Raw genomic sequence first — 24940 nt, forward strand, 5'->3', positions numbered from 1 at the left:
CACTGCTGACAATTCTTTTATTGAGTAACAAATAACGCCGTTATTGGTTCTTCTTCAGATGGATGTTCACGTTTAAAACTACATTGTGTTGTACATGTGATGCTCGCTGATTGTGGCAAAGTTTCGCTGGTTGCTGCTTTTTATTATTACTAGTTGTGAACCGGGCGTATTTATTTCAATCCTAGTACCCCATCTCTTCCTTCCTCCTATCTCTGGTCATGTACTACTCCCTCCTCTCTGCACTCTCTGTCCATCTCTTGTTCCCTTTCTGAGTCCATCTCCTCCCCCCCTCCCCCCTCCATCTCCTTCCCATTCCTTTATCTGTACATCTCCTCTTCCCTCTCTCGGTGCCGTACAGTGATAGAATTTTGTAGATACGTTCAGACGCATTTATAGATACTGACTGCTAATAGAGACAGTTGGCAAGAGGCTATAAATGACGTCATTTCTGATGCGACAGTGTTACTGGATGAACAGCGAAAATATGGTGTCATAAAAGTTTTTCCTTTCACCGTTTTGTGGGGAACTCTGAGAAAAAGTTTCGCAAAGGTTTGAAATTATATGTAAGTTTGTTGCAAATCACTAAGTACTCTCCTTCTCAAATACTGGATATCGCGCATAGTAGCTATACATTATGCAACGTTTCATTATGCAACAGATAATGTGGATGTATTAATTAAACAGATTGAAGATTTATAAGTATTGTATTCACTACTCTGGATCGTACCAGGTAGCGCACATCAAGTAACAAAAGCACTTAAACAAATATGATAAATTGCAAAAGTCAAACAGTAAATAGTTTTTTCAAAGAGTAAATATTTTTCCGCAATAAGAATGTTGTATTACACACTCTCTGAAGTAGCCTATGTTCTTCTTCAAGGTTCAAGTTATCTCGTAACAAAATTTTATCGAAATCGGTTCTGCGTGTTAGTAATAATAAATTTAAACATAATGTTGTTTTTCACGCATCTCAGTGTTTGTGAAGTAATGTCTCTTAAACCATGCCTCGTACAATGCTACACGGTATTTTTATAGGTACAGTCAGCGTGCATGTGGATACTGTCTGCGAAATTTGTTGCGACAAGAGTTAGTAGTACAGAGGTACTAAATTGAAACGTAATGCGTAACGTGGCTGTTTTTCATGTATCTCAGTGTTTATGACGTCATACCTCCTGCTCTGTATGTGGTACATGATACAGTTTTGTAGATAACTTAGCGGCATGTGTGGATACTGTCCGCGAAAGTGATTGCGAATAGAGTATGTAGCACAGAAGCATAAAATTTAAATATATTGCATGATGCGGTAGTTTCTCACTTATGTTAGTGTTTATGACGTCATATCTCCTGTACTATGTTAGGTAGCTTATTCTTACCCCAACAGCGATTTTTGGCCGACAGTAAGAGATGTATATACCAAGTTTGGTTGAAATCGGTCCAGTGGTACACATACCCCTTACTGTCAGGTAACAATCGCTGTGGCGTCAGAACAACCTACTTATCATCGTTCAGGAGATATGACGTCATAAACACTAAGATGCGTGAAAAACTGCCGCATCATGCAATACATTTAAATATATTATTTATGTACCACTAACAGTAGTCGCAATAAATTTCGCAAACCGTATTCACATATGCTGCTGAATGCAGCTATCGATCAGAAAATATGCCGCCATAACCACTGAGGTGTGTAGAAAACTGCCACATTATGCATGGCGTTTAAATGTGTTGGTTACCTTATCCTCGTCGGGGTTCACAGACACATAGAATTTTTTAAAGGACATCACATTCGCCGATGATTGTAGATATTAGTTATTCCACCACTGCAATTTCCACCGCCGGTAATTTTCAAGCGGTAATGCGAAAGAGTTTGATTCAGCATATGTAAGAGTTTCAAATCGTGGGACATGTGTACATGTCATCCTCTAAAATAAGCCTTTTCACTGCAGAAATACGGTAACATCAGACGAGTGCGAAGGTGTGAATGCACACTTGGTCCACGTGAAGTACGGCACGCCGTGGCCTGCCCTGCCTTAAACGATTTAGGTAAGCCCCGGCGAAAATTTAAATATTGATGTCCGGACAGGAATTTAAACTGTAGTGGAACCCACGTCCAGCGTCTGTCCACTTCGCCATTTTACCCGGTGGCACTACGGACAGTGTTCATTGTGGTTAGCATTCACTAGGGGAAAGCCTCGGACACGGCCAACCGATTCAACTCATATCTGGCAGGTCTCTTGTGTGCATTCTGAAATAAGAGACTGTAAGGAATTTTGATTCAGTACTCCCCTTCCCCCATTCGCCTATCTCTCCCTCGTTATTTAGAAAACCACCCATACAGTTAATGACGAGCAATCGACTCAAAACTGACAACACCGACAGATAATTAAAAATTGAGCATTATTCATCTTTATATACGGAGCCCGCAAACGCAAATTTCCTGGAAATCGAGGAATGAAGCATGTTTGACGCTCCCTGATGCGCCCATAAGGTAAATGCTGTTCAGCAGAAGCCCCTCTGGCGTGGCGACCTAGGCTTCTGGCTGCGCGCAGGAACCTGTGTTCGATTCTCAAGTGTATTTTTTTTTCAATCGCTGTTTTTCCCGTTTCGGTTTTGTTAGAAATAGAAGGGTCAATAAAGTAAGTAAATCGACAAGTAATAATAACAAGGTAATCAAATAATTCCTCAAACTACTTCTATAAGTAAGGAATTAAAAATTTCATTCTGGTCGCTAAATAATGACTCTTTCACGCAGTCTGTTACACGTCCTCCATTTCTTTCGAACTACTAAATAGGTAGTACTTGTTATATAAACATTCAAAGTAAGTATATTCACGGTACCAAGAACATTTAATGAATGCAGTGGAATTACATCGTCCCTTTCAAGATAACTGGCTTACATTTAAAAACATATCAGTTTCCAGAATTGGTTTTGATGTGTACCACGCATACGATAGTATTGCACCATCTGGTACCGAAAGATCATCGCGAATAATGCTCTGAATCGTTATTGTATCCGTGAGGTTGTGCAATTCCCGCTGGGTTTCCAGAAGCAGACTGCAGTTTTGTAGCCTCTAAATAACTTTATGACAAACATAAACATCGCGTGGATGGCACACAGGCGGTATTACTTACATCATGTAAGTCGGATGAACCTGGCCGTCTACAAACATGCTGTCATACCCGACAGTATTAGTTTACCTAACCCAGGAATCCATCATCATACGAAACTTCCCAGCAACGTATGGTTCTTAAAATTTCTCATTATGTATTCTGTAAATTTAATTCGTCAGTTTACCATATTTGTACAAGTGATGTAAACTTTTTTAAGGAGTTGTTTAATCTATTGGTCTCTTCTATACCGCTTGGACCACATTACTCATCACTTCCTTGTAGGCAACCATTTTCCAGACTGTATGATGGAATATTGTGCCTTTGCGTTATTTTACGTATCGGCCTACTAAATAATTAACTACACTCCGCTCGAACAAGCCTTGAAGGCCCAACGGTACCCACCGGCCGCCGTGTCATCCTCAGCCCACAGGCGTCACTGGATGCGGGTATGGAGGGGCATGTGGTCAGTACACCGCTCTCCCGGCCGTATGTCAGTTTACGAGACCGGAGCCGCTACTTCTCAATCAGGTAGCTCCTCAGTTTGCCTTACAAGGGTTGAGTGCATCCCGCGCGCTCAGCAGAGATTAACTTCGGTGATCTGACAAGAACCGGTGTTACCACTGTGGAAGGCGTATCGGCCTACAACCATCTGCGAAAATGGTTAGTTTTTCACTCTTACGCAATAACGTCCATCCAATGTTCCTCTTCGCAGCACTCTTACTCAGAATTTTTTTCGTAAACGAGACTTGTAGTTTCAATCCTTTACTAATCGAAGTCGTTTGAGAAATTTATATGCCTAGCTTGTTATTAGTCCTTACTGATTTAACCTACTTATTTTATTAGCCCTCCTGTTCCTATCAAGTTAAAAATGATAAAAATTTGTAAATTGTAGACTGCAGCAATTAGTCGTCTTTTTAGAATTTTATTGTGCAGATCTAGATTTCGGCTAGAAACTAGCCATTCTCAATGCACTATTATTTTCGCTCAATGCATGTAATTCCCTGTTGGTCGGATTTCATAAACAGTTCATAGAATACTAGTATTCAACCGACCAACAGGGAATTACATGCATTGAGCGAAAATGATAGTGCACTGAGAATGGCTATCTTCTAGCCGAAATCTAGATCTGCACAATAAAATTTTAAAACGACGACTTACTGCTGCAGTCTATAATTTACAAGTCAATATAACAGTCGCTGAGTGCAAGAGCTTTCTGAATGGAAGATAAGCTAATGAATGAAAAAAGTACTAACGAAAGAAAGGGATTTGGGAACTTGACACACGTTCTCTGCTCCACAGCCAAATGCTTTGGTTGCACAGCCTTTACCTCTTGGGTACGTAATCGACAGTCAAAAAAGTTTCTTCCCGCGGTATCTACAACATACGCATTTACAGACCCCATATATGACATTTAAATTGCCCAGTTATCGTTTATTAATCGATCTCCTCAATTTTGAGTCCATTGCGCTTCCTTAACTTTAGGGGCTGTTTTTCTCGAAAACGGGGGAGGGGAGCGGATTGTTGATCTAAAATCCCTTAGTCTTTCATTTTCTGTGGGACACAAGAAACCTGCCAAGTACGAGCCGAATCGATTGGCCATGTCTGAGTCAACTAGTATCAAACGCAGGCCTTGATTTGAGGAATGAATGCCTGAGAATGTACGTCTGAAGAACAACTTAGTATGGTATTGAATCATGGACTGTGGTGAACCCGGAACAGAGGAGAATCGAAGTGTATGAGATGTGGTGTTACAGGCAGGTGTTGATAATTAGATGGACTGATGAGATAAGGAATGAGGAGGTTCTCCGTAAAAAAGAAAGGAGCATATGGAAAACACTCAGAGGAAAACGGGAAAAGGTGACAGAACATGTGTTACGACATGAAGTAACTATTGTGCCATAGGTAGCTGTAGTGGATAAAAATTGTAGAGGAAGAGGACGTAGGCTCCAAGTGCTTTTCTGAGATGAAAAGGATGGCACCAGAGGAGAACTCGTGGCGAGTTGCATCAAACCAGTTAGGAGAATGATAACTTAAGAAAACATCTATTACACAATTCGCAATATTTTTTGAAACGTAATGTATATCATGGGCACTGTCACATACAGGGTCTCTCATATAAAAGGACTTTCTCTGTAAGTCACAGAACAATAAATGAAATAAATATTTCTTTAGATAGGTAAAAGTAAGAAAAGGTACTCTCTCTGAGGAGCCGGTAACAATATTAATTTCAGACAAGTGAGAACAAGAATTAATTTCAAATTGTTGCTGAATTATGCAAGAAGAGCGACAAGTGAGGAAGAACAATTTTACTAAGGTCTGTGGAAGAAATCGGTTACAGTCGTCGTCACCCAGTTTCAAATTCCGGGAATTATAGAAGCCGACGACAGATGCTAAAGCAACGGATGCGCGGAACAGTCATCCGCCGTTTCAGAATAACGTTAGTCATAGATCTTTATCCATTTTGAACCAAATATGTGGTTGTGCCCATCTAGGACTACTGCTACGATTATAAACACTGTTTTGGACGAGTTAGAGGTTTAACATTACAAGACGCCATGCTTGCATCTTTCTTCAAATAATGGGTGATTTAAGTGGTTCATCGATTAAGCGAAAGTGAGAGTACTTTATTTTCCATTGAATGTAATGTGCGGTTTTTGTTAATAACTAGTGTGTCAGATTGTGATATTTGTTTACTCCATGCTGTACAGTATTCTTTGCAGTTGAGTCACATCCGTAGTAACGCAATATTATTCACCAAGTCAGATGCGTATTCTAGACTCCAGTCCTGATTTGTCTCCTCCTAAATTTTTCTTTTCAGGGTATTTCCATTTTAAGCTCGTAATATTGGAGGCTTAACAGAATCGAACAATATAAAAGAAAAATTAGAGCTCTGGTTACAAACGTTAGTCAACATTTTCAGGAAAGGGGGACGCTACACGTTATCTTATTTTGTTATTTTCCAGAGAGTTACAGCGACAAGCTATTTTTTTAAATGAATGCTCCTTTTTCCCTTCATACAGGTGCTCCGTTTAATCCAAATGTGTACAAATAAATTTCAGTAAAAGTTCTACCATGTTTTGTTAAAGAGCTAGAAGCGTTCGAAACCTTAAGGGTGGATGAAACATGTTGTACAGAATTCCCTTTGTTCAGGCGGATGTTCTGGTCGCGAAATGTTCATCTTAGTTAGGTGTTCAAACGAGGTGCCGTTTTCCTGAATCCACAACTCAGAGTACCTTCTAAACAACCCGTGGATGAGACGTTTCCTGAAGTTGTTGGTTTCACGATACGAGAAGCTTCCTCGATGGGCTGTTGGACGTGGGTTCGGTGACATCAACATGGCTCTTCGGACATCACCATAAAAACAATCTAATGGTGACGTAAGTTTTTGGTAATGTAAATGGTTTACAGAATAATAATTGGCGTAGTTTATGAAACAGTATTTTACTTAGTGAAAGGATCTGAAAATATCCTATTTCCAAGTTATTAATCAATCAAAAAATCTAAATTGGTATTGTCACAGGAGGACGATTTCAATAGCATTGTAATCACATTGTTCAATTACGAAAGAATTTGAGCATCATGTAGACTTTTTCGTTAATCATTCTCGCATTAAGAAATGAACTTACCTTCGTCGGAACCGAAGTTCAATTGCATTTCTCTTCCTTTTTTACATCGTTGTAATTTTATTGAAGTTCCACGAAAAAAAGGCGCTGAAAAATGACGGAAGCTTCCCACATTGCATTGGTTTGTACATCCGACAAATAACTAATGTTATAACATTCTAATATTAAAATAATTGAAATTCCTTACAGCAGATGCTGAGCCGAACTAAGAAAGAGAAACCTTGTCACCGCTTTTGGAATGTGCTATCATGACACGGTTAAATACGAACTCGAATCCTTAGAAACATTTGCGACTTTAACTGTCGTTTAACGGGGGGATTATTTTCTTTGTGTCATTTTCTCTACCAGGACTGCACATACCAAAATAAACTCAAAAACAAATTTACTGGAGGTAAGTCCGGTGACAGTGCAAAGCATTCTCGGTAACCAAGGCGCCCTAAACATCTTCCAGGAAATCTGTCGTTCCGTTCTTACACAGCATCAAACGCAGAACGGGATCTTCTTCGTCTATTACTGCCGTTCCTTCTCAAGCCACTTGTTTTTCAAAGTCGTCGTTCAGCACTTCAGAACGCAATGGAAGATGAATCTCTTCGGCCAGCATATCTCACCGTATAAATTATGGCTGCTTCATTGGCATCTTGTCGCCATTCGCCGAGCATCAGCAACATCCCAACGTTCTCGTTGTATGTGTATGCCATGTTTATTCAACAGCAATACCCACGTCAGACCGAATCCCGTTTCCTTTTACGCTCCAGCCTATCCTGTATTCTAAAATCTAGCTGAACATGACTGCAAGCAGCGTTCAGAAAAAGGACCAGTGCACATCCCACTTAAATGAACATCTCACCACCAAAATACCCATCTCAACACAACCAGTTACATACAGTATGTTGCAACCACCCCCAAGACACTGAATTGATCAGTACAATGACAGAAAAATACAACTTTCTATTTAAAAAAATGGTTGTATTGTAACTTTTTTGAAAATGACTACCTACGCTATCTTGATAACTCAGTTATAAATACACTCCTGGAAATGGAAAAAAAACACATTGACACCGGTGTGTCAGACCCACCATACTTGCTCCGGACACTGCGAGAGGGCTGTACAAGCAATGATCACACGCACGGCACAGCGGACACACCAGGAACCGCGGTGTTGGCCGTCGAATGGCGCTAGCTGCGCAGCATTTGTGCACCGCCGCCGTCAGTGTCAGCCAGTTTACCGTGGCATACGGAGCTCCATCGCAGTCTTTAACATTGGTAGCATGCCGCGACAGCGTGGACGTGAACCGTATGTGCAGTTGACGGACTTTGAGCGAGGGCGTATAGTGGGCATGCGGGAGGCCGGGTGGACGTACCGCCGAATTGCTCAACACGTGGGGCGTGAGGTCTCCACAGTACATCGATGTTGTCGCCAGTGGTCGGCGGAAGGTGCACGTGCCCGTCGACCTGGGACCGGACCGCAGCGACGCACGGATGCACGCCAAGACCGTAGGATCCTACGCAGTGCCGTAGGGGACCGCACCGCCACTTCCCAGCAAATTAGGGACACTGTTGCTCCTGGGGTATCGGCGAGGACCATTCGCAACCGTCTCCATGAAGCTGGGCTACGGTCCCGCACACCGTTAGGCCGTCTTCCGCTCACGCCCCAACATCGCGCAGCCTGCCTCCAGTGGTGTCGCGACAGGCATGAATGGAGGGACGAATGGAGACGTGTCGTCTTCAGCGATGAGAGTCGCTTCTGCCTTGGTGCCAATGATGGTCGTATGGGTGTTTGGCGCCGTGCAGGTGAGCGCCACAATCAGGACTGCATACGACCGAGGCACATAGGGCCAACACCCGGCATCATGGTGTGGGGAGCGATCTCCTACACTGGGCGTACACCACTGGTGATCGTCGAGGGGACACTGAATAGTGCACGGTACATCCAAACCGTCATCGAACCCATCGTTCTACCATTCCTAGACCGGCAAGGGAACTTGCTGTTCCAACAGGACAATGCACGTCCGCATGTATCCCGTGCCACCCAACGTGCTCTAGAAGGTGTAAGTCAACTACCCTGGCCAGCAAGATCTCCGGATCTGTCCCCCATTGAGCATGTTTGGGACTGGAAGGGGAAACTTTATTGACACATTCCTGGGGTCAGATACATCACGCGGTCTGCACGTCCAGCACGAACGCTGGTCCAACTGAGGCGCCAGGTGGAAATGGCATGGCAAGCCGTTCCACAGGACTACAACCAGCATCTCTACGATCGTCTCCATGGGAGAATAGCAGCCTGCATTGCTGCGAAAGGTGGATATACACTGTACTAGTGCCGACATTGTGCATGCTCTGTTGCCTGTGTCTATGTGCCTGTGGTTCTGTCAGTGTGATCATGTGATGTATCTGACCCCAGGAATGTGTCAATAAAGTTTCCCCTTCCTGGGACAATGAATTCACGGTGTTCTTATTTCAATTTCCAGGAGTGTAAAAATACATTCTGTAATGGGAAAGGATGGAAGTGCATAGATGGGCACCGAACAACAATTTTGAATGTCCCAAGAAGGGAGAGTACCCTATCATCGGATACTTTTCTTTATGATCATATTTGGCGTACTTTATTTCACGCTATGTGAAAATAAAATACACTTTCACATACCACAAGCTTCCCAATAAAATATATCTTACCAAGGTTTTTATTATTGATAATATTTTGGTAACAAATTTTACATTATCTAATTTACGAACATTTCAGTGTTTTTAAATTCGGGTTCCTATTATCGGATAGTAGTCATGATTAAGAACAATTCGATAGAAGAAGAAACTTACTTTATCTTTTATGTGCTTTTAATAGATAACATACAAAAACCTTACTTACACAACATAAATATGTTATTCATTTGTTTACCGTGCATTACTTGCTTAATTCATTGCAATGATCACATACAAAGGTTTTCCATCCCTTATTGGTGACGCCAGAACACAATTCACGCGCCCAACAAAGACATTTTCTGCAACGGATCCACTGTTCGCCACTTGCGTCTAATATGTAAATGTAGTTGCAATATAGGCGCTCCTGATCCACACTGTCATCGTCACCAGTGGAGTCGAGAGGAGCAGAATCATCCTCAGATGAGAAGGAAGATGAGTAATGCTGCCTTTTGTTTCCTTTTTTCTGTCTTGTTGCAAGCGTTCTTGATGCTGAAGCTGTTGACCTTTCCGAAGATGAACGTCTGACAGGGCTCTGGCTGATTTTGTGTTTGATGCACCTGGTTTAGGCCTAGGCTTATCTGTTGGGCCTTGTAATTGCAACTTTTCTTCAAACGATTTCTTGACAGCCGAGCTAGTGATTGTAGCGGCTTTACCAGTGGGACGTGCTGTTGCATTTGCTTGGCTGACTCTTGGGGTGGACGCACATGGAAGGTGAAACAATTTTTTTTCGTTTGGCTGGGCTCGAGAAGTTCAGGATCATTATCAGGATTATTTTCGTGCCCATCGCCCAATTGGACAAAGTCTAGTTCTGAAAAAACATTCCTGTTAAAGGGGACTATGCCGAAATTTTTTTAAATCACTCATCGTAATTTCAAGATCTGCACACTTACCATACGCCTTCCCTATCAGTTCCCGGACTTGATATGCTGCAACTGCCCTAAAGGGGTGGTTAGACATCCAGGACTCTATTTCTTGGCTGTAATATGTTTTGAATGGTCCCATGAAGGCTACATCTAATGGCTGGAGTTTGTGTGTTGTGTGTTGTGGTAGACACACGATTATTACACCATGTTTCCGAGCTAGTTCAATCACGTCCATGGTCCTCGTGTGGAGAAATGCCCGTCCAGTATCAACTAAGTGGGCTGTCGGTAGATGGTTTTCTAAACTGTAAGAAGTGCTTGAGCCATTCTGTAGAAACATGGAAGTGAATCCATCCTGAGGGGTGACAGCTTGCAATTTTTCCTGGAGGATAACCGTTCAACAATTCCGCTTTCATATTTTTACGAGGAAAGACAATCAGCGGCGGAACAAACATACTAGCTGCACTCACGCAATCTACCAAAGTCATCAGGGATCTTCTTTCTTCTGATGACGAACTTCCTGCCTGCTTTTTGCCCTTTAAGCTGATAAATTTTGTACCTCGCTTTTGAACAGCGGCTATTTCCAATTCATCTACATTAAAACTTTGGCAGGATTGAAACCGATCTTTTCTAGCTCAGGTTCCAAAAGATCGAAAAAGGAATCGACGTTTTTCTTTGAAAAACCTTTAGCTCTAGCCAAAGAAGCGGCCACTGGTCTTCTTAAACTAAGACAGGGATGACGCTTTATAAAATTTCTGAGACATTTTTTCTCCCTGTTCTTTTGAAAGCGCGAACGGATGTTGGATGTCATTTCTCACTGCTAACCGGAAAGCAAGTTGCCTTACCTCACGTGATCGTAATCCAAAATACCTACCTCCCATTACTTTATAGTAAGGTACCATTTCTTCTTTCAAGTCATTTCCTAACACAAAAGATTTACCCGGTTTTTTGCTAACCAAACTTTCAACACTTTCAGTTCTGTTCTGTACATAGTCTTCTATTGTTGATTTGGGAGCGTGCTAGATTTTTGCTACTTTCAAATACCGCCATTTATTTTCACTAACGGCATTTACTGCTTCTAACTTTGCTTGCGGGTCCCATCGTTTCCTTTTCTTGGTCGGTTTCGACAATGACATCTACAAAAGAAATATAACGTAAGTGAAAAATACTAAGCCAACTATCGGATATCCTATAATTAGGACCCTCTCACTATCCGATAAAAGGAACCCACGCTTGAAAGAAAGACCAACATCTAACAAAGACAGTATTTAACAAACACATTATTTTGAACTAATGTTCAGAAGTTGAAACTATAGTTTTTCCCACTATATGTAACATAAAACAGTGTACACTTACATTTAGTCGATGCCTCCGCGTATAGTGAACTCTGAAGAGTCTTTCCAAACTTCGAATTCACTTAGGCAACCACTTCACCAGAAAACACGCTTCGTACTGCCGCAAAACTAAAAATGGCATCTCAGCGGACCAATACTTAACAGTTCCTGCCATCTCTGACAGAGATATGTGAGGACGTACCAGAGTGCAGTCGTTACTTGATTAGAAACCTTGTTATCCGATAAGTGCGAACTATCCGGTAATTGGGCACTCTCCCCTATTATTATAGCCAACAACATTGTGCATACCCAAACCTGCCTAAAACCAGAATCTATGCCCCTCCCCACTCCTCCTGATGCACAAGATCGTGCCATGCAAGGCACTTGTCACTGCTGACTGTGTCAGTACTATGTTTGTATTTGCATTTATTAGCATCCCATTGAAGAGTATTTTAGGATTTAGATGGCGCACTTGCTTGGCATCTGGACACAGCATCGGTATTGTTAGTCAGTAAAGACAAATAGCCATCAGTGCACAATTTCGCGCATCGGGGGAATGAGAAGGGGTGTAGGTTCTTGTTTTAGTTAGATAGGGGTATGTACATTGTTTTTGGCTGTATTACTGCTTGGGATACTCAAAACTGTTGTTCGGAGGTCCCCTACGTTATCCCATTATTGCAATTTATTTTGTATACTTTAGTTTTTAATTTTTATTCGCCCTGATTATTCCAGATCTTGATGTAAGTATTTTATCAGCAAGTTTTATAACACCAGTCACCTATAATAACGGTCATAGTTCGTTGTTATGACATGATTTAGCAATTGAATACTACCGTAGCTCGCAGTCTGCAGGTGCCATCTGCAGAGAGCTGTGTGTACTGGTCTCATGGCCCATGTATGCTTCCGTACCCAGTGTGACGTGTGCAGCCAGAACACGCACTACACCTCCTATGATGAGAATATCTATTGACGGCCTGCTCACGTTTGGTTTACACTGGACTGTGCCACATGCCGTAATAAGGTAGTTCTGGTACTGTGCGCCGCGGAATTTGAATCCCCGCCAGACGTCATGGACGTCGAAGACCCCTACAGGTCTCTGCACCATCGCGCCTTTAGCTGTGGCGGCGCGTGCGTCCTGCCCCGCTTTAGTCAGGGCGCCACAGTGGAACACGTGCTTCCAGCGGCCAATAGCGGCGCCCCCGATAGAGTATTTAAGAGCCGGCCTCTCGCTCAGACAGTCCTCTGTTATGCCAGTCCCGCCTGGATATCTGCCCCCCCCCAAATTCTATAAGTCCCTCCAGATCCTTGAGCGTCATGCACTCTGCCTCGCCCTCCGTATACGCCTCCCGTCGCCCATGCGGATCCTCTATGACCTCATTCCTTTCCCCCATCTGCTCCTATTCCTCGAACATATCCGCATCCTCTACAGCTCCCGCCGCCTTGATCCCTCTCATCCCCTGGTTGCTCCTCTCCTCTCCCATCCCTGCCCCCTGCCACGTCTTCACTGTTGTGTCCCCCCTACCCTCCATCTCTACACCCTTCATCTCAAGGTGGCTTCCATCAACTCCCCCTCCTGGATGATGCCCTCTCTCCCACCATTTATCCCTCCTATCAACTTTGATCCTCACTCCCTCTCCTTTCCTCTGTCCTTTTCCCGGGGTCCCTCCCCCCCTTCCATCGTCTTTTCTCCCCACCTCCCGTCTCTCTGCCCCCTTCTCTCCCCCGAGTCCATTTGCATTTCCCTCCTCTGCCTTTTCTCTTTCCCTCTCACATCTGCTCTACCCCTCTCCCCCCTTATGAGTCCTCTCCCTCCTTGGTCCCCCTCTTTTTCGTTTTTTCCTCTCCCCCTCCTTGTTTTTCCCCCTCCTCCAGGTCCCACTACCACCCATCTGCCCTTGGCTCGGGAGTGTCATCTTTGTGCCACCATCTTCGTGCAGTGTTTTACAGTGAGTGTTTTACAGTGAGTGTTCCGTGTTGTGTGCCTTTTGGGTAGTGTTGCGAACGGCCATCATACTGTCGCTGGGTGTAATTTTTTTTATCTCTTGCGAACAGAAACCAGACTGTCACCATGTTTTTTTAATTGTGTGTCTACTATGTTACTTGTCTGATTCCTGTGTATTTTATTAACATTGCCAACCCCTTTGCTTTCTATTTTAACTTTCCGCATTTTTCCGCCATTTTACACTTTAAGTCATCATTTTATCGCCTGTTTTTCTTGTTTCTTTCCTTCTCCCGTTTTTAAAAAAGTCTGTCTGCTGTAGAGCAGCGTACTAAGGTGCTGCCAGCCCGCCCCCTTCGGGGGGAATCGAAAATCAATAAAGGAAAAAAGAAAAGCTCAGACAGCGAGTCTAATCGTTGCGTGAGTCTCGACTCATCGTCTCGATAACAGACAGCGTGTTTATCGTTCTTTGTTTTCATTACTAGTGGACGTCTTGGATTCGTTCCGTTGTCTCTGTCACTCTAATGTTTCTTGAGTGTTATCGTCGTAAGGTCCCTCTCCATCTTCCGTCGTTGTTTCGTGTCCGTCCTTTCCGTCCGTTTGTTTGTTCACGGGCAGCTCTCCGTTTGGTCCCGCCGCTCTTTCTCGGCCACAACGCGACCGTTCCGGTCGCGGTCACGACAGGTTACCACAGTAATCTACTGCTTTCTTCTTATATCTAGAGTGAGTCGCCAATTTGAGGAGAAGCAGTTAGCATATTTAAAAAAAAATACCTTTCGATCGTCCTCTGTTTTATCCTATTATATAGGATACCGCACATTGCTTTCAAAGCTTTAACAGGGGCATATACCTGCTGGGATGTTATTTATGTGCAGTGTCCCATGTACCCATTGTTTTCAAATATCAGTAAGTTATTTTGTGTTTTCTTGGTACTCCAATCTCAATAAATAGTGCCGCACCACTATTACGAAATTTTGTATATCTTTCGTAGGCCAATCCCAAGAAGAATAAATTACGGTGAAACGTGTAATTGGGAAATAATAAAAAATTTTAACACTGCAACCAAGACTGCTTGTTTCTTCATATCACACACGCTAGTTACTATACCAACCCCGGGTTGAACTAAAAACAGTTTTACAGTTTTATTGTTTGACAGCCGTATAGACACAGGTTTAGACACAAGGCTGCTTATTAACAGCCAAACGGTGGTCGACACATGGCCACTGGCGCCAGTGGCTACGCCTCCGCCTCACTGGCGCGACCGCAGCGCGCGGCCGCAAGTGCTGCGGCCTGGCGGCGTGCAGCAGGCGCTCGCACAGCAGCACGAGCAGCGCGCACGGCGCCGCCGCCGCCAGCAGCAGCGTCTCGACGCCGACGCCGACGCCGCCACCCTGGGCGCCCCCGCGGCTGCCGCCGTAAAACCGGCGCTTTGTTTTGGGCTCGAGACGCCTCAGCACGCCGTTGGCCTTCAGCCGCAGCAGCCTGGAACGAAGCCAAAGCGCGCCGGGTGCAGAAATATGTGAGGGCGTACTAGCGGCGGCGGCGGCGGCAGCGCGGACGTACTGAAACTTTCTGGACCGCCACAGTGTGTCCGCCGGCTCGCTTTACATACGGGCTAGACGCTGGACGCTCTGCTATCGACTGCCACTGTGATAACAATAAAGTAAACGTGGCCCGCGCCACGTTTCGGAGGAACTTCCGCTGTAAATAGCTCCGCACTTATTCGTTCGTACTGCAGGCCAGCTCAGCTACGGAAACAGGGTGCACCAAATACTACCGTAAGAGGCAAAATAAACCGCTTCTTGCAATAACGCCGTCATGACAATTAAACTTCAACTCCCCAAAGCCCGAGAAATAAACTGACGAGTAACTGAAAATTCTAAGTCTGCACGAAATACTGTTGATGGAATAACTGGCTTTGTTTCATATTTTCACGACCATGGGAACATTTAAAATCTCAAGTGCATCAATAGCGTTTGCACTGGCAAATCGGACTTCGCAAATTAAATAATGAGGTACTGAATAATCTCTACAATCGTAGCTATCTCAGCGAGACGACGAGAATGGCTGGCGACAAACTTCGCCAAAGCCGGATATTTCCGCTCTTACAGTTTAAGAATTACCCGCCTTTTCACTAAGAAACATGTTAATAACATACAAAGGGTGATATCAGGATGATATAAAATGAGTACAGCGTTTTTCACAATGTTTGGACGATTTCAAATTTGAATAACGGGTGCTAACAAAAGGTAAAGCGACGATGCGCCGTCTATTAGTAGTAGGGGAGTTGAAGTCTCATTCTCGTGACAGCGTTATTGCAAGAAGCGGTTTATTGTGCCTCTTACGGTATTATTTGGTGCACCCTCTTTCCGTAGTTGCTAATAGACGCAGCAGAAGTCTCAAGTTTCATCCCATTTACAAGTCATAATCATGTACTGGTCGAAGCAACAACGTGCGTTCGCAGTAGAGTGCTGGTTTTGATGCGGCAAATTTGTCGTGCGTGTGCAACGCGCCTTTCGTAAGCACATCAAGATTCAGTCGCGATATCCAAATCGTGCTCATGGAACAATATTGAATTGGGTAAGAAACTTCCGTTTTCGGTGAAGCCTTTGATCATCGCGTAACTTCCAAACGCTCTTGTGCTGGATGGCCGCTTCGCTCGCCGGATTTTACCATGACAGACTTTTATCTATAGGGTTACCTGAAGCCGAGAGTGTCCTCAGACCGTTCGAGAAGATTGCAACAGTTAAAAGATCGAATTCACGATGAAATTTCCAGAATCCATCCAGCATATACGAAAGATGTGCTCAAAAGCTGGGTGAAATGACTCAAATATAACGTAGCCGCAAATGGTTGTCCTTTTTCCGATGTAATATTTCATAAATAAACTTGAATAATTGTCCCTTGTGTAAAATGTTCAACTTTCGTAATTGGTTTGTATGTTATTCAAATTTGAAATAGTCAACACATTGAGAAACAGCCTGTATTCCACAATGCGTGAAATCAATTTTGTTGTTAATATTGTTGAAACACACTTGCATTAACATATGTGTCTCAACAGTGCAATCCCATGAGGCAGAAAGTGAAGAATGAAGTGACAGGTGAATAATTTCAGACCGAAGACGAGTATTAACTTACAGACACAACCCTGTCGTTCCAGACATTTCTCCGAAATTTTAACATTCTAATTCTAGGATTTTCCGTTTTACCTACGTCAGCAATTTTTTGCTTATTCGTCATTACAAATACTTTTAACACATTTCATAGACAGACTATTATTTGTGCACTTGAAGATAAGAGAAAATAATTTCACTTAAACAAAAAATAAATAATAAACACTATTGTGTCTCTACAAGACGACGACGTTTTATAGAAGAATGAAAGGGTACATAATCTTGTGTCTGTATTCTGGCCGTTGAGGGCACGTATGGTTGATGGTGTTACATGCGCTATTCGTGCAAGACATCATTATCAACAAAGCTTGAAATAAATTAATATAACATCATACTAATTCAATATTTTTGTGTTGCTCGTCTGTCAGTCCTCAGTTGCTAACCATATTAAGTAAAAAGACTTTTATGTGGCGTCTGTATATATGCAACTGAATAAATGCAATTCTCACTTTACCAGATGCGTTTCGCCTGAATTTATTGAGGCATTTTAATTGGCAGCATGTGTTGCTCTGCATGTGTGAGACGTTCTCCTGACGAAGATATTCAATCTAGACGGGTTACCATAATTAAGAGAAAAAACTGACATGGTCGAAAATATACGATTACAGAAAAATGAAATATTGTCCTAGTTACTAAAAATGTGTTTCGATTGTTAGTTTTTCGGTTGAGCACCAACTAAATACCGCTTAAATTTCAGCCACGCCCTGTCTTAACCAGAAATACTTCAGAATTTGCCTTTCAATTTTGGCACATTTCTCTGATATTTCTGCTGAATGCATTAACGCCAGCATTAACAAGCATTGTATCACTGCACTCGTCTTTTCAAATGTTTTCGAACGCCGTTTAACAAACTGTAACATTTCATTAAAAAGAAGAAGCCTGTACATACTTCAGGATCTCGCTGAATACAAGAGTTATCCATACAACAAAATTACCTGTCCCTCTGTCTGCTAACATTTACGGAGAATCCCCTTTTGAATGTTCGCGAAATAAAAGCAATTCGATGCTACCAGCGTTTGATCACTGTTTCTTATTCGATGGAAAATTTCTCTATCTCTAGTAAGAGTTGTGTTCTACAGTAAATGCAGCCTATTTTTCTGGTCGCAGAATGCCAGAATCTCATATTCCTAATCCGGACTATCTCTTAGTGCCGGTGAACTGTCGTTACCACTCGGATCGTTATGAAGAATCACTTGCGTATCTCAGCTGTGTGATAAACACAACAAGTGCTTGTACAAACTAATTTTAGGTTTCTGTGACTGTTGATGAATAAAAGTGAGAAGTAGAAACTCGGTCCCAGCACATAGCCTATTCTTCCGAATACCATCATCAACAGTCTCAGATGTCCTCACTGCGTAAACTCTGAACTAAGCTTCGAAATTTTACACAGTACGTTTGTGAGGAGTTTGATAATCAGGAACTGAATGCAATCACCTCCCCTCCTTTTACAGCCAGATAGGTTTTCCGATCACAATGTTTCGAACTAGTAACCTAAAGCCCTGTACAGACGGAGACATTCCTTACGCCTTGACTAGCGTAGCGAGTAAATTGCTTCGTGTGAACAGTTACCTTGCGTGCCATCTGGTGGCATGCCACCGCATTGCTAATAAATGGCATGCAACCGAACGAAGCTGTATTCCGCGTCATATGGCTGCCATTTGAGCGTTTACGTTTGTGTGTTTTTCCTGTCGGTAGTGCACTTGTGATAATGGAGTAGTCTAAAGAAGCTATAGAAATCCTTAATTGCTTCGTGTGAACAGTTACCTTGCGTGCCATCTGGTGGCCATGCCACCGCATTGCTAATAAATGGCATGCAACCGAACGAAGCTGTATTCCGCGTCATATGGCTGCCATTTGAGCGTTTACGTTTGTGTGTTTTTCCTGTCGGTAGTGCACTTGTGATAATGGAGTAGTCTAAAGAAGCTATAGAAATCCTTATTGAGCCATACAGACACGACACATGTCTTATGACACAAAATCACCCACATACCATAACAAAAGGTCAGGAAATACTTACTCGACAAAACAGTTGATTCATTGAAGGTTAGGATATCGTCTCATGCTGAAATTATAGCTAAGTTTCCGCGTGACGTTTGTGTCAGAACTTAATAAAATAAAAGCTTCGAGAAAGAGTGTTATGGGATCTGCTAACGTGCACGAAAAAACGGTGTCGTATTTTAAGAAAGTTTTATTTTGGCAAGGAAAGGAAGTAATTTTTTACCCTCTTGTTTCCTCTGCAGTTAGTACAGTAAGTGAAAAAAATTAACTGATAACTGGTTTGTCTCAGCAAACATCACAAGATACATTATACTTAAAAATATGCAATGCGTATGAACAGCTCACTTGACTGATGCGTTTATTTTACAGTTCAAAGATTGTGGATTTGAACCTCATTAATATTCTCATTTTCTCTCATTTGTAACTTAAAATTAAATATGTTGTGAAGTTGGGTTCGTGGTCCACGATCGTGCACTGTGTCTCGTACTGGCCATAAATATCCGATCACAAAAAGATATAAAGTAAACTCTGCAAACTGTCTTCAATTGTTATCACTATTTTTCAGGATGTCTGTCTTGTCAGTGAGATCCCAGAGTTTCCTATTGATGTCAGTGAAGATTTCTTAATTATAGAAGCTAAAAACAGGGACTCTGAGAAAGGCCCATAAAATACGCCATAGAGACCACGGAAAAAAGGAAGAGTGCTCACAATGAAGAAGAAAATGCTATTTTGAAAAGAGCTGACAATATATTGATCAGCATAAATAAACCAAAAACTGCTCCAAGTTGTTCAAGTGTTTGGTTCATATGTAGCTGCTTCTCTACAGCAAATAAAAAGCAAAGCCTTGAGGATGAAAGCTAAGACAGAGATATTTAAAATGCTTTGTGTTGCACAAGAGAAAGACCTGGGCAATAAAGAGTAACTAGACTTTTTATTTGTTTATTTTGAGTAACAAAACCATTCGTTTCTTTATTTGAGTAGTAAGACTGTTTATTTCTTTGACTACCAAGTCTGTTTATTTTTTTATTTTCATTAAAAAGTAACTGCTCAATATCTATAAAATACAAGTTGAATGCAGTGCTCTGTCTTGAATGTGGATTGTAATTATAGCAAACTGAAATTACAAAATATGTTGCTAATACGAACTAAGTTAATCTGTAAATATCATACAGTCTCCTGCGTGCCATATTAACTTTCTAGTCATAATTTACATTACTTACTTTCAATATCTGGCACTGTATCAGTAATGAAATTTTTTTCCAAATTCCCACTGCCACTGTACATACCCAGTAGCGTTCAAATATTCCCGTAGTGTGTCCCTCACTTTTCTAGCTTCTTTAACTGGCTTGTGTTGACATAATCTTCCTATGCGCTTCAGATTATTTGTCTGCCATTCTCCTAGAATGATAATAGTGATTTATGTTTTCTTTCTTTCCCAGTTGTCCAACATAATTCTTCCCATATGTGTCCAGTAAAAAATTATGTAGCTTAAAAATAGCCAATGTCATTTTCTCTACAGTTTCAACAGGTACCTCCATTTTGTGAAGGAGAATTCTAAACCTGTGGCTGAATATTTGAAAATCATTCCCAGAAGTTCTTCTTGCCCTACTCAAATGGTAATTAAATGGTAATACACATGAACTGAATAATAAGTATGTTCTTAAAGTCTGGAATCACTATGTCTCAGACAAATTTTCCCCTAACAACTGAACATGATGGATTATGAAGTGCACTAATTTTGTTTGCAAATTACTCAGGTAGGTGAGAAACAGTTTTGGCGTGTAAATTGTAAGGTTCAGTTCTTAACATAAACTTTTACAATGTAGGGCTACTTTTTGAATATAATAGCCGAACTACGAAAATGTGTGATAACGCCTGGACACAGGTATAGCTGAAGTTTGGATCAGAGATACATCCTTCCACCAAAGTATTTTTTGGAAATTGTTAAGAATGCCAGGTTAAAGAATTTGGTGTTGTTTCTAATGAATTTAGCAGAATAAAGGGAATGCTAGGGGTTTGCTAACTAACTAAACGTCACAAATAATACTAAGTCAAAAGTTTTGACAGAGGTACCCAGAGTACACTCACAGCTCGAAAAATGTTTCTTGCTGAGAGTAAGACACCTGACCAAAATGGTTCCCTTATTGTACTTTTGAGCTTATTTAAATGTGTTATTACACTAACTTATTTTGGTCATGTTCTCAGGAAATTTATCACAATCAACGTACCTTCATGTATGAATTCTTCAAGCACTGGTAAACTGCGTCACAAGTTTCGGGAATAATTAAGGATATCGTGCTTACAGGTATTCTGAATGAAAACATTAGGCTTCTGTAGCTTTGTCCAGTAGCCATAAACCTCAGTGTTAGAATTAATAAAATAACTTATGTAATTAGTTACAGCTTACAAATATGCACTGTACATACAGCAGCATAGTTATACTAGGATTATATAAACGTACCTACTCACCTCGTTGAAGCTGAGATACAGTCTCGCATAACTGTGTTTTGCTTCGTTATGCTTGGACCTACTACACGAAGCAATGTCAAAAATTCCGTGTCGCACACTCTCAGAAAATTTTTGTATGATTCCCTGACCTCCACCCTGAGTTCATCGTGTACAATTTCCAACGCTGTCGTCACGTCTTAAAATCAAAGGTCTACTCCATCATCTTGTACTACGCCAAAGTTAATTTCTTCGTCGACGTCGCCGAGATATTACTGCACTTGTGACTGCATAAGCACAAGCTACCACTCTCAGTTCGCCATCAGCGATTTTCTAAAATATTGTTGCGGCATCTGCAGTCATTGTGTAAACAAAAGTAAGCTACCAGATGGCATGCCATCTCTTGGAACAGGAAGTTGAACTATCTTATTGCACAATTAGTGGTGCAAGATGTGTCCTCGTTTGTACAGGGCTTAAGAGACAGGCGCCAGCACACAAGACAGCGTTAGCGGCACTGTGACACCTCAGAATTCTTCTATGTTGTGGATTCAAAATCGGTGTTATTAATGTTCCGATTAAATTTTTCTGTTATTCGCTTGGCAGATGAAATAGCACACCTGTTTGTTGGTTTCCTGTAGCCGAAGGGTAGAGTTACCGGAGCGCTTGGGGGATGTTTCCAGTATGAAATTTTCACTCTGCAGCGGAGTGTGCGCTGGTTTTGAAACTACCTGGCAGATTAAATCTGTGTGCAGGACCGAGACTCGAACTCGGGACCTTTGCCTTTTGCGGGCACATTACACTGCAGAGTGAAAATTTCAATCTGGAAACATCCCCCAGGCTGTGGCTAAGCCATGTCTCCGCACTATCCTTTCTTCCAGTAGTGCTAGTCCTGCAAGTTTCGCATGAGAACTTCTCTGAAGTTTGGAAGAGGAGACGAGGTACAGGCGGAAGTAAAATTGTGAGGCGGCTCGTGAGTCGTGCTTGGGTAGTTCAGTTGGTAGATCACCTGCCCGAAAAAGGCAAAGGTCCCGAGTTCGAGTCTCGGTCCGGCCCACAGTTTTAATCTGCCAGGAAGTTTCAAAACCAGTGCACACTCCGCTGCAGAGTGAAAATTTGATTCTGGATATGTTTCTTGTTTGCAAACAAATTTGTTCGATTCACTCACTTGTCGACAACAATAATGCCCACTTTACTCTTCGCGCTATGGCTTGCAGTCTGTGAGGAACTGTTCTGTCTCGGGTTTATTTTTCCGCAGTATTAGCTGTACGTTCTCTGTGACACACAGCACTGATGAGCAGGTGACAAATATGCTCTTCGCTTACCATCTCACTGAATGCAGTGAAACTGTGGCACCCTGACACCTATGCCGATCTTTTCCCACAGTGACGACCACCACACCACTATCATTTTGCATCCGTACATAGGAATCTAAGAGAAAGAGGATGAGTTGTAAGTTTTGGTGATTGCATAATAGAGCCCTTTTCACTGATGTGAGACCCAAGCACAGAAATGAAGGCAATTGGGGCAACAAACAATAAATCACTGTTACCCCGTCAGGACCGCCAGAGACCGCGGGTCCCTTATACAAATGTATTCAGACAGTATCCATGAAATACTCTGAAAGATTGCCGGCGGAGTTCTGATTCTCACTGTATATCTGTACTCCGCAAGCCATCTTACGGTGTGTGGCGCAGCGTACTTCGTGTACCATTGCCACTTCACCCCTTTGTTGTTCCAGTTGTTGGTAGCACTCCTTGTAAGCTGGAATCTTTGTAATTTTACCTTCATGGCCTTTTCACAAGATATGCTTCGGAGGAAGCAAAGGATTGATTGATTCTTGTAGGAAAGTGAGGTTCACCTCTAAAGGAGACCGCATATGGGACGGTAGTGCGACCTGTTCTTCAGTATTGCGCGAGTGTTTATGTTCCGCACCAGATCGGATTAAAGGAAAACAGCGAGGCAATTCAGAGGCGGACTGCTAGACGTGGGTAGGTAGAGCAACATTCAAGTCTTACGGAGATGGTTCAGTGACTCAGATGGGAATCCCTGGAGGAAGGGGACGCGCTTTTCTAGAAACACTATTGAGAAAATTTAGAGAACCGGTATTTGAAGATGGCTACCGAATGATTCTACTGCAGCCAACATACAGTGCCCATAGGGACCACGAAGATAAGATCAAACGGAGGCATACAGAGAATCGTTTTTCCCGCGCTATGTCAGCAAGTGGAACTGGAAAGGAAATGACTAATAGTGATACAGGGTGTGATATTCGTGGCTGTAGCCGCCAGTATTTCATCCTACTAGAAGCTCGCCTTGATGCAGCTTGATACACGTGAAGTAGCGTTTGGTACAAAAGTGGAGTGAGGTACAAGCAGCAGATGGTGCAGTATATATTACTCCCGTGGGAGGATCAACCAATTGTACTGAACTTGCCTCTGATTGGTTGTCACATTCGGGTTTAGGCGCCAAAACGCCTAACTTCCCTTATTAATTATTTAAGTACTTTTCAAGGTATTTAACTCAATTTTCAGTATGACAATCTCTCATGGATACCCTACGAGACTACCGTCTTTGTTTATTAAATTTCACTAGTTTTGAGAAACGTAAGAGTAATAATATTACAACTGAAGTGCTTTGGACACCTTCGTGTCTCTTTGACGGGCCTGGGTGACGAAGTACTTCGACTGCGCTAGTCAAAGTGTGTCGGGCGTTCTTCAGAGCCGGATGTGTATGCAGATGTAGGCCGTACGCTCTCGGAATTTTAAAAGAAGATGACACGGTGATGCAGAAAGCCTCTCCTGCAGCGTCTGCCAATGTAATTGGATGAGCATTTCCTTGACACTTTCGCGCGTATGAAATGAACCTGTAATAAAACGCGCTGTTCTTCTTTGGGTATTGGGTATTTCTTTTATCAGCCCTATCAGGTACGGATCCCAGATGATGATCTATATTCAACTATTGGTCGAACGAGGGTTTTGTACGCTACAGCCTTGGTCGTCACACTACACTTCCTGAACGTTCTTCCATAGAATGGGATTCCGGCCTCCGCTTTCAATTTGCTTTACGTAGTCATTCCACTTTAAATTGTTCCGTACGCACAATCCCAGATATTAAATAGATGTGATTGCTTTCAACGATTGTTCTGCAGTCTTGTAATCATGCGACAATGGGTTTTTCCACTGATTTCTACGCAATGCATTACATTTTAACTCGAACCATTGCAGATCTTCTTACATTTCGCTACAATTTTCTAGCATTGTGACTGCCTCATGGAAATTCAGATATTATCCGCTAGGTCCTCATATAGTGTGAAACGTAATGGTCCTATAGCATTCCCTTGGGGTGTACCCGAAGCTACTTTTTATGTCAATAGAGCTAAGTTGAGCATGTGTTCTGTTTTGAAGAAACTGTTCAGTCCAATCACATAGCTAGTGTGATATTACGTACTCTCGTATTTTTTCCACTAGGCGACAGTGCGAAACTTTATCCTACGGCTTCCTGCAGTCAAATAATATGACGTCAAACTGTGCCCGATATCTACCGCTTTTGGGTTCGTGCCAAGCATGGGTGACCGGGTTTCCTACAGTCGTTGCTTTCAGAACCCATGCTGGTCCCTATTGAACAGAATTATTGTGAAGGTGATTCGATGAACCCTCTGACAGGCATTTAAGTGTGATTTGCAGGGTATCCATGTAGATGTAGATATAGGTGTAGACGCAGATGCAGGCACAACCAAAAAAAAATACACAAAGGTAAGCCG

The 24940-nt window shown here is 42.4% G+C and overlaps 1 protein-coding gene across 1 annotated transcript in view; it reads right to left on the reverse strand.

Moving 5' to 3' along the window:
• Positions 1-7733: 7733 nt before the first annotated feature.
• LOC126095452 (probable glutamate receptor) overlaps positions 7734-24940 on the reverse strand; it is a 182720-nt gene continuing 165513 nt past the window's right edge. Inside the window, exons 8-9 of the mRNA XM_049910245.1 lie at positions 14903-15046; positions 7734-7764 (exon numbers count right to left, since the gene is read on the reverse strand). Coding sequence (XP_049766202.1) covers positions 7734-7764; positions 14903-15046 — 175 coding nt within the window. The remainder of the gene's footprint in view (positions 7765-14902; positions 15047-24940) is intronic.

Source organism: Schistocerca cancellata, chromosome 8 (genome assembly GCF_023864275.1).
Source record: "Schistocerca cancellata isolate TAMUIC-IGC-003103 chromosome 8, iqSchCanc2.1, whole genome shotgun sequence".
Taxonomy (NCBI): domain Eukaryota; kingdom Metazoa; phylum Arthropoda; class Insecta; order Orthoptera; family Acrididae; genus Schistocerca; species Schistocerca cancellata.